We start from the raw sequence: 10701 nt of genomic DNA on the forward strand, positions 1-10701 counted from the left end.
CGAAAGACAACATGTAAATAAAATAATTACAGTCCCTCATCTTGGTGTTGGTAGGAAATACATGGTACAACCACTCGACTAAAGAGCTTACCAGGGTTTAATAAAAATGTAAACCACATCAGTCTTTTGGTTGTTGTTGCTGCTTTTTCGAGACAGGGTTTCTCTGTGTAGCCCTGGCTGTCCTGGAACTCACTCTGTAAAGCAGGCTGGCCTTGAACTCAGAAATCCACCTGCCTCTGCCTCCCATGTGCCGGGATTAAAGGTGTGCGCCACCACCGCCCGGCCACATCAGTCTTATTACACAGCAACTACTCTCTTTTTCGCTCGAAAACGTAAATACATATTCCTTACAGATCTTACACATTTATAGATTGTTCTGCAAAATAGTCTTCACAACTAGACATTGCTCAGGAATCTACCTGGAAGAGCGATCCACAAATTGTGCTCTACTCACACAACAAATACTAACAGAAAAGGAGCGACAGTGAGGCAGTATTGTGCACAGTAATGTGGGTGAATCCCCGAAGCATCGTGCTATGTGAACATGTGAACAAAGCCATTTCACACAAAGTATTTACAAGACAGATTCCAAAATAAACAGGATTAATATGATTCTGTCACTTCACCTGTTTGTGGGGAGGTTAAAGTGAACTTTCCAGAGTGGTTGAACAGGTTGACAAATTACATAGGGAAGTAATATATTTATCAAAACTCCTCAAACTGCACACTAAAATTTGTACAATTCATTGTATGAAATTTTAATTTTACCACAAAGGAAAATAAAACTATAAACCCAGGCTAAGTTTTTAATGATGGCAAGGAAACCCAGATGTCTGGCAGAAGGTAGTATACTGAGGTCTTTCTGACAAGTACGTGGCATGAAGCAAACACATTAAATACCATGGCAGAATCTAGGTAGGTATATCAAGTTGGATCCACTTTCAAATTTCTTGATAATGAAATGCTTGTTAAAGAACACTACCAGCGGAACTACAGAGCTGTCTCATCAGTTAAGAGTACTTGTTGCTCTTGAAGAGGAGCCAAGTTCAGTTTCTGCACCAACGTGGCAAATCACAAACATCCTTAACTTAAGTACCAGGGGATCTAATACCCTCTTCTAACTTCTGTGGGTAGCAGGCATGCATCATACATGCAATGCACACACATACATGTAGGCAATATAGTCATACAGATAAAATAGATCTAAATAAAAATTTGAAAATACTTTGAAAATTACAAAGATCACCAGAATGGTGATACCTGCCCATAATCTGAAAATTCTGGAGACAAAGGCAAAGGTTCACACATTTATAGGAACCCTGGGCTACAAGTCCAGCAAGTTTCACGACAACACGGGCAATCAGACAGTGATGATGATGATGATGATGATGATGATGATGATGGCAGTAGTAGTAGTAGTAATAATAATAATAATAATTTCAAACCAGCCAGGTAGTAGTGATGTATGCCTTTAATTCCAGCACTCAGGAGGCAGAGGAAGGTGGATCTCTGAATTTGAGTCTAGCTTGGTGTTCAAATCAAGTTCCAGGACAGGACAGGACAGGACAGGACAGCCAGTACTACAAATACAAATCCTGTCTAAAAAAGAAACACACACACACACACACAAAACTACCTCTAACCAAAAAAAAAAAAATGTGTGTAACTTTTGGATAAAACTAAAAAAATTAAAAATTATATTTATATTTTTCTCAGATACAAGACTCAATATTATAAAGATACAAGTTGTCCCAAATTATTCTATAAATTCAATATATTCTACCAAAAATTCTTAAAAATAATAGTTATTCATAAAAACCTTGAGAAGCATGCTCTAAAATGTAGAAAACAGGCCATACATGGCAAGTCACAGTAGTAAAAGGCAGTGTGACCATCCTTTCAGACACAGAACCTTCCTACACAGCTACAGAGTACTCAGTGACATGGGTCCACCCATCCTGGAACATGACTCAAAGCTTAGAGAAAGGTAAGACTGATTCTACAAAGTCCATGTGAATACTAACTACAGAATACTTCCTTATCTACTTTGTAAAAAAACATTAAAATAGATCCTCTCCACTTGGACAGTCATACACAGTAAGTCAACATCTACTGCTGTTGAGACCGAAATGCAAAAGAGTGACATTTCAGATACTTTATGATCTTACTTAAAAGGAATACTACAAACGATGTCACAAAACACAAAAGCCCAAACTGTAAAGTAGAAAACAGTAAAATTCTATTATTGCTATACAAAAAGTATCAAACTCTGTGGAGTAAAATATAGCACAGGAAATAGCCGTGTAAACAATCAATGATAGAATAGAGAAGTCCTTGACCTGCCACTCAAGCAAACAGAAGGCTTGGGTTGTGAAACACACTGTACAGTCAATACACGCACACATACAAATTAAAAACACCAGGGGATATGTATGAACAAGAAAGTCACAGAAGAAACAAAAATGTCACATCTTACCACCCAGGGAAATGCAAACCTTAGCCATGTAAGGGTGTACCAAACTTACACACAGTCAACTTTACCAGGAGCAGCAACCAGAAAGGTAACTACTGAAATTCACTGTAGGTAGGATACTAATTCATACGGCCACTTTGGGTTTAATAAAATACCCAATACCCAAAAAGGTTAATTCATGCTATGACTTAAACAATTCCAATCTAATGTCATAGCACAGAAAAATATTCAGACACATATAGAAAGGAGCAAACAGGTTTCAGTTTGGAAGGTAGAATGCAAAGGAACAGCAATCTCAACCGGACGGCTCAACTGAAGGAGGCATATGTATACAGTGCGGAATCGAGGCTATTGGAAATGAAGAGCACAGCAAACTGAGCAAAAACCTAACATTTTTACTGCATGTTAAACATGCACATGCATACTTCTATATGTAAGGATACAGACAGGCTTCTCAAGAAATTTTTACCCATAAAGCTAGCAATGAAATATTTCACATTTGGTACTGGAGAGATAGCTCTATAGTAAAGAGCTCTTCCTGCTCCTCCATGGATTTGAATTTGGTTCCTAACACCAACGCCAGGCTGCTCACCAGCTCTTGTAAGTCCAGCCCTCCTCTGGCCTCTGAGGGCGCATGCACTCATGTGCACATACAAAAACATACACACATATAGATAACTAAAGGGAAAATAAATCTTGGGCTGGACAGACAGAAGGATGGCTCAATGGTTAGGAGCACTGATTGCTCTTCTAAAAGCCAGTATCAATTCTCAGCGTCCACATGGTGGCTCAAAACTGTTTGTAACTCCAGTCCCAAAAGATTTGATGCCCTATACTGCTGTCCACAGGCACTGGGCATGAATACGGTACACAGGCATACAAGCAAGCAAGCACTCATATACATAAAATATTTTTAAATTTTAAATCAATCTAAAATATATCTTTAATAGTAAGTATATTTTAAAGTATATTTTAAAGTATATTTTAATCATATGTACATATATAAATATGATACATAGGTATTCAGCATGTAGTGTACAACATAACATTTTATAGGTTGCATATACACATTATATGAGCATGTATGAGAATGATTAGCAAAAATGTGTAAGAATGGCTAAAAAGTGATTCCATGGAAGAAAATCCACAAGGTGGTAGTGATTTATTCCTTTACATGTATAGTGGGTGCTGTTAAAATAACATTTCAATAGATACAGATCTAAAAGTACAGATGTGTTTTATTTATGAGGTAAAAACTGGTAGTTTCAAAAAAGCAAGAACTTGGCACAATTTTAAAAATTAAGCCAGAAGCATCTTATTAAAATTTATTTTGACTCAGAGATTAGAAAGGTAAACTTCAATGCTAGATACCCTTTCAGCATACATTTCTAACACTAACTATTGTTCATGTAAAAGAAATGAACTACTCCCAAATAAAATTTGCATGTGAACCTAAAGCTGAAGAGGCTTCCCAATATGCCATTTTAGAATAGCTGGCATTCAGACAGACTCTGGAAGTTAACACTCTGCATATGGGCATCCGTGGCATGAGAAATACAACAGCTCTGACATAGGAACAATGGCTGCCTGGCAGGGCAGCAACAGCAGTTAAGTCTATAGCAAACAGGAGCAAAAGCAAATATAACAATGCCAGATACAGAATAAAATTATTTTCTCAAACAATATTCTTCCACTTTCAAAACAAGGCAACCCTGGCTGCCTTCCATAATGAATGAGTCACAGGGTTAGACCTGTGAACACACACACAGGAAAAGAGTCAACATTTCTCCAAATTCAGCAAGACTCTGTCTATTGTTAAGGTTCTCCTCTGTAAGTGGACACACACACATACACACACACACACATACACACACACACCCCTTCCACTTTCATACTAATCTATGCTCTGGATCATGGAAACTACCTGCAGCAGGTGGTGGCACTTGTAAAATGAGCCAAGCCTCCCTGAATCTCAAGGCCAAAGGACAGCCTGCACACTTCAGAGGTTTCCCTGTAACTCTTCCCTTTAAAAGCTGAAAAATTTCTCAGTCGAATAAGGCCTAACTTGCTTGTCTTCAGTCATCACGAATCTGATCAGAATTAGTTCCATTCCGTGGCTTGCTGCGAAAAGACAAGAGCAGGAGCAATCACATCCCTGAAATACCAATGCCAACTGCGAACAAACGCTCGAACACCTTAATACCACGGGAGCATAAAAGAAAGGTAAAATTAATTATAAAGTCTGATAAACCACCACCCAGGCTCCCAGCAGTCCCAGCAGTGCTCAGGCACTGGATTCCAGACTATGTCACTGCAGTGGGACACAGGGAGGGAGCATCTCATCTCTAGCCTTCTGTAGGATGGAACAGGTATGTGTTCACTCCCAATGGCAAAATCTACCCATGAGTCCAGCGTGGAACAGCTAGACACTGGGGCAGCAGGTGGAGCCAGGCAGCTGAAGCTTTCCTCAAATTATCCTGGTAAATTGTAAATGGCCTTAAGTAATTGTTTTAACTGACAGAGAAAATTTATACATATTAATGGAGTAACTTACAATGTTTTAACATGTATAATATGTAAATCAGGTAAAACATTCTATCTTCAAATATGATTTTTATAATGCAATTTTCGAAAATAATCTTATCTTGAAAAGCACTATATGTTACTATCAACTCTAGACACCCCATTATGCTAAACCACACCAGAACATCTTGGCCTTCCTAGCTATGCATACAGTTTTTACTAAATGGGATTTATCTAACAGTCTTTTGGACTTTGTACTTGCTGGGGATGCAGACGTAGCATATTGAAGATCCAGGCCAAGTACTTCTCAGGACATTAAATCAGTAGCTGGAAGAGCATCAAAAGAGCAAATTGTATCTGAGCTCTACTAAGATACAGAATGTTACAAAACTCTAAGAGATCAGCTGGCAAATAGCAACTGGGAGGCGGAGGCACAACTGAGATACTTACAAAAATGTGTCCAGTGCTTCAGAAAGTTACAATACAATCTACTGCAAAAAGTATCTTGTATTTGAAACAAAGATGCTACAGAATAACAGTGGTGTAGACTTTCAAGCAAGATACATACTTTGTATTCTCTCAGGTTTTGCACTCTCACCATTAGCATGGGCACATGGGTACCATGCATCAAGGCATATCAAGTTGTCTTAGGCTATCAGAACCAGGAAGTGAAACTGATATTAAATGGATTAAGATTAGAGATGTCAGAGAGACTTGCCACATGTTTCTTAAATAAACAGAGGCCTGAGCTATCAGATTCTTTGTTCCAAAGTGCACTGCCTTTCAGGAGAAAAATGGTTTTTGTTGTTCTCTTTTGGGGTCAGTACACATGAACAAAATATCGAATACTAACTAGAAATAAGGAAGTGAGCCCACCTAACCATGGTACTACTATTAACTAGCAGAAAATGTAAATCTTATCTATTTATTTTCTAATAATCTCTATGAAACAGACTATAGTAGTACAAGGCTGCAATATGAAACTGTAGTTCCCAGCCTATGGTATGGTTGTAAAGAATTCCCTCTGAGTATTTTACAGAATTTATTTTCATATGATCTGGCTAAGCTAGAAAAACACTGCTTCCAGAACAACAAAAACATACAGTTCTTATAGTGAGCAAATTATGCACTTCCTATTTTTTCATCCTTAAATGGCTGGTAGAGAATTAAGCCACTGGCCCTAACTTATCCCCTTGGTTAAGTAAAAAGAACTATGACTGGGCCCCATTCTTTCAGGAAAGCCAGGACTGATTCAGCTGCATACTGTGTACATTAACCTTAGAGACACAGAAAGTATTTGGAGGCGAGGGAAGGATAAATTCAGTAGTGTATTTCCCAATTACCAAAATGCATCAAGTGATTGTGTGCATGTATATTACCAAATATATACACATATCGTTCATTCTCCATAAATATTAAGATTGTTCCACACAAAGGCTTATTATTAAATTTCTAAATCTGTTAGACATCTTGAGAGAATTGAATACCAGCAGATAAGAGTTCCTGGGTAAGTAAAGACTGATTAAAATAATTTTAAGACCTAATTACCATTATATAACTTGGAGTTTCAAACTGGGAGGGCAAACATGTTCTACAGCGACACCTACTGGTAAGTGGCAATATAAAAGCAAGCCACAGCCAAAAGAGGCTGAGGGTGGTATGTCAAGATACTGGCCACAAGGGTGACACACTGCACCAGCCCCTCTGTACTGTATCTGGAGCCCAAAGACAACCATGGCACATCTTCCTCAAACACTTTCCCAATCAATAAATGTAAAAAAGACTTTTCACTGGCCACAGAATAATGAAGCAAACTCTACGAAAGAAGCACCTGTGTTCTAAACCCTGGCCAGGTAAATCACATTTTACACGTACGTTAAACTTAAAATGTCCAACTCCTTTCTCCTGTAATCTAAGGAGTAAAATTGAAAACTGTAAAATGAAATTCTACTTTATCATTTCTCAACTGAGCTGAAGAAAATGGAAAACAGAGATACGCTTTAAAGTATCTTCTCTATAGGTATGCTTTATAGGACTGAATCATATCTCCAATACCCCCATCATACTTTTATATAAAAACATAAGTACTAATGAGTCACGAGGCCAATGTCACCACTGACATCAGATTCTCAATGTAAGAAAACTTAGTGTATACACTTTTCAAACTATGATTTTCAAATGTGCTACTTCAACCATATTTTAGTCCAAGGCCGATTAGTTAAAGACAAAAGCACAAATTTCTGCATTGACTGTAACTCTACCACGGGACATGCCAGAAGAAAACTTGATAAACTACTTAGCCTCCCAACCTCTATAAAAGTTAACAAATTCTATTTAAAAACCCACAATTCAAACAGTGCAGCAAAATGATGAGCAACAGAAAACCTGGATTTTCGTTTGTGCTCTTCCTTCCTACCTGGTTCCCACAGGCTGTGCAAGACCTTTAAGCATTACTTTCCTCACCTTATGTAACTAGAAGACATTAAATGCCACAGCAATGTTATCTGCACCTTCGAACTCCCCAGCAGTCAGGGTCAGTTTGCATGTCAATGCCCCCACCTCAGTGACCACTGTAAAGTTAACTTTGCTTTCAGTACCCTGTTTATCTCTCAGGTGTACCCCACTGTAAGAAAGCAATGAACAGAACCACACTCTCTCATTATAATTTAACTGTTTAGCACAATGGGAAGAAGAGGCTTAGTTTCCACCAGGGGTGCCTCCTTCTTCACCCAATCAGAACACAGTAGTTACTGAAATAGTTATTTCAAATAATGGCCTAGGAAGGCTAATGCACTCTGTGTAAGTTAGGCTTGGGCTGGGGAAGGGTTATTCATTATGAATGAAAGTGTGCTTCATTATAGCTATGTCACTTTAAAATGTGGGCAAATGATAGACTAAGGAATTACATACATCCTAATGATAGAATAAGGTATATACATCCTAATGATAGACTAAGGTATTACATACATTCTAATGATAGAATAAGGTACTATATATCCTAATGATAGAATAAGGTATATACATCCTAATGATAGACTAAGGTATTACATACATTCTAATGATAGAATAAGGTATTATATACATCCTAATGATAGAATAAGGTATATACATCCTAATGATAGAATAAGGTATTATATACATCCTAATGATAGAATAAGGTACTATACATCCTAATGATAGAATAAGATATTATATACATCCTAATGATAGAATAAGGTATTATATACATCCTAATAATAGACTAAGGTATATACATCCTAATGAAAGAATAAGGTACTATACATCCTAATGATAGAATAAGGTATTATATACACATCCTAATGATAGAATAAGGTACTATATATGCATCCTAATGATAGAATAAGTTACTATACATCCTGGTGTTTTCTAACCCTATGAGCTGACTGTTACACTGGTTTATTTATTGGGGAATAGTGCACATTCTCTATACTGACAGGCCTCATAAGTGACTTCCCTGGATGCAATCGGTTGTCTACTCCAGGGTGTAAAGGACAGTAATGAAGGACTGGGGTGTACTCTGTGGCTAAAACACTTCCCCAGCACACACAAAGCTCCCAGGACGGCAGCAAAGACACATTTCACTAGGCAATAGCTACAGAAAACAGTAAAATCTTGCTCACTAGCTTTCTTTTTGGTACCTCAACATTCAGTCGGCTCCTCTCATTCACATAGTTCAAATCTATAGCTCCAGCCTCACAGCAATGGTGCTGCCTACGTCAGATTAGCTGACTTAGGAGCCAGAGAGCCAGAATGTCATTTTTACCTGTATTAATGGTGAATTAATTTCTACAGTGGCCTTGGACCTCAAATGGTGTACATAGAGTTCTTTCCATTAAGAATGCAAACAGTTCTCAAAATGTTAATGTGTACAATGAATTTAACTGCATTACTTTCCCTATTTACATTTATTCATTCATTTTTCCCTAATCAAATATTTATTGCACACCTATTAAGGAAAAGAACTACTCTAGTTGAGAAAAGGGAATAAATAAAAGAGAGGAAACAAAGACATATATATACATGAAGTCAGTAAGTGCTGCGAAGAAAAACCGTCGTTGGTTCATCTATTTTCCTGACATATACTAATAAAACCATAATCACCCAATCTATATATGGCATATAATAAATGGACTGCCCATAGCCCACAGCACAGAATCTAAATCATTTCCAGTGATATTGTGAGCTTACATTCAATACACATGTGTGCTCCAGTTCCAATATGAGTCAAATATTGAGTCAAAGGAAATATAAAAGAAACCGAGAACCGGTGAAATATGACACGAAACAGATTTAAAACATCTGTTCTCCACTCTGCTGGCTAAGCACATGGAGAAGAAAGGTGAATAACCAGTAGGGTTTTTTTGGTTTGGGGGTTGTTTATTTGAGAAAAGAAAGAGGAGGCACAGAAAAAATTCCTATAGTACTTTATGATATCCCTTTGTATTTTAAAAGGCAAACGCAATACATATTAAGAAAACTAAGCAAAACTCCTCAAAATAATTTGCAAGAACGATGCATCCAGCCTCATCCCGGCCCTTGAATACACTCCTCCCAGCAGCTCCTCAATGCTGCTGGCCAGGATGAAACTTTCCCTGACTTTGGCTCGGGGTCAAGCGCCCCGAAATCTGCAAGGAGAAGATAAAGGGCCCTCTACGCCCAGCTTCCACTAGGAAAGGCAAGGAAGGGCCGTGCAATGCTAGGGCAGGCCGGTGCTAGGGTCCCCCCTCGGGCCGATTCTGCTCCTCCGCCTCCGCGCCCGGTGAGCGTGGCCTCGCCCCGCGCACACAGAAACCTCGTTAAGGATGGAGAGGAGCGGAGGACGGATAACTAGACCAGACCTGCAGCGCCCACCCGGCTCCCGCCCGCAGCCAGGGCCTGGCCTGCGGGGACTCTGACCTCTCCGAGCCCCGGGGCTACTGCTGCTACCGCTGCTACCCGTGCTCGGGCTACCGCTGCCCGAGCCGCTGCCGCTGCCGCTGCCGCTGCTGTTGCCGCCGCCGCCCTTGGCGTTCTTGCGCGGGGCCATCGCGAGCTGCTCCGGGGACTGCAGAGAACCAGAACCGGGGCCTTGCTGAGTGCGCTAGGGACACCGGGGCTCCGCGACTCCTGCGGTAGCGCCTCAGCGTCCACTGCGCTCACTGCGCCTCGGACGACTTGCACCAGCGTGCAGCCGCACGGCTAGCCTCGCGCGCGCCCAGCCTGCGATTCCTTAAGCTGCCAAGAGCGCTCAGCTCCCGGCCTCGGCCCCGCCCACGCCAGCCTCAGCCCACCCACCAGATCTGAAGGACGCCAACACAAGCCAATCCCGAGGACCCCTGGCAGGGGGCGGGGCAGCTACGCTCCCCTGCCCTCCGCAGGCCAAAGCTAGTCTTTTGCTGCGCAGTGGCTGCAAAGCCGGAGAGGCTTGTGGCTTTCTAGTCTGCCTTGATCCTCTGGAACGTGGCAAACGTGGAAGCCGGCAGGACTCTCGCGAGCGTTGGTGCTCTGGCTCCAACGGGATGGGGCGGGTATGAGGGCGGTGCCCGAGAGCAGCGTACCTCCTCTTGGCTTCTTGGGAATTTGGTTCCGGTGCCTAGGCAAGTCCATGAGTGCAAGCCCTCTCTTTGAAAAGGATTTGCCAGTTAATCCAGCACACTGTGATCATTGATCATTTCAGTGTCAAAACTAAGGATTTACGCCATTTA

The 10701-nt window shown here is 40.4% G+C and overlaps 1 protein-coding gene across 8 annotated transcripts in view; it reads right to left on the reverse strand.

Annotated features, from left to right (window-relative positions):
* Asph (aspartate beta-hydroxylase) overlaps positions 1-10266 on the reverse strand; it is a 225844-nt gene extending 215578 nt beyond the window's left edge. For 3 of the 8 annotated variants that reach the window (XM_052176052.1, XM_052176049.1, XM_052176055.1), the window contains exon 1: positions 9914-10262. In XM_052176052.1, coding sequence (XP_052032012.1) covers positions 9914-10043 — 130 coding nt within the window. In that variant the 5' untranslated portion in view covers positions 10044-10262. Of the gene's footprint in view, positions 1-9913 lie in introns of all 8 variants that reach the window. The other 5 variants (XM_052176054.1, XM_052176053.1, XM_052176051.1 and 2 more) reach the window with 5 other exon arrangements.
* Positions 10267-10701: the final 435 nt, after the last annotated feature.

Source organism: Apodemus sylvaticus, chromosome 3 (genome assembly GCF_947179515.1).
Source record: "Apodemus sylvaticus chromosome 3, mApoSyl1.1, whole genome shotgun sequence".
NCBI lineage: Eukaryota > Metazoa > Chordata > Mammalia > Rodentia > Muridae > Apodemus > Apodemus sylvaticus.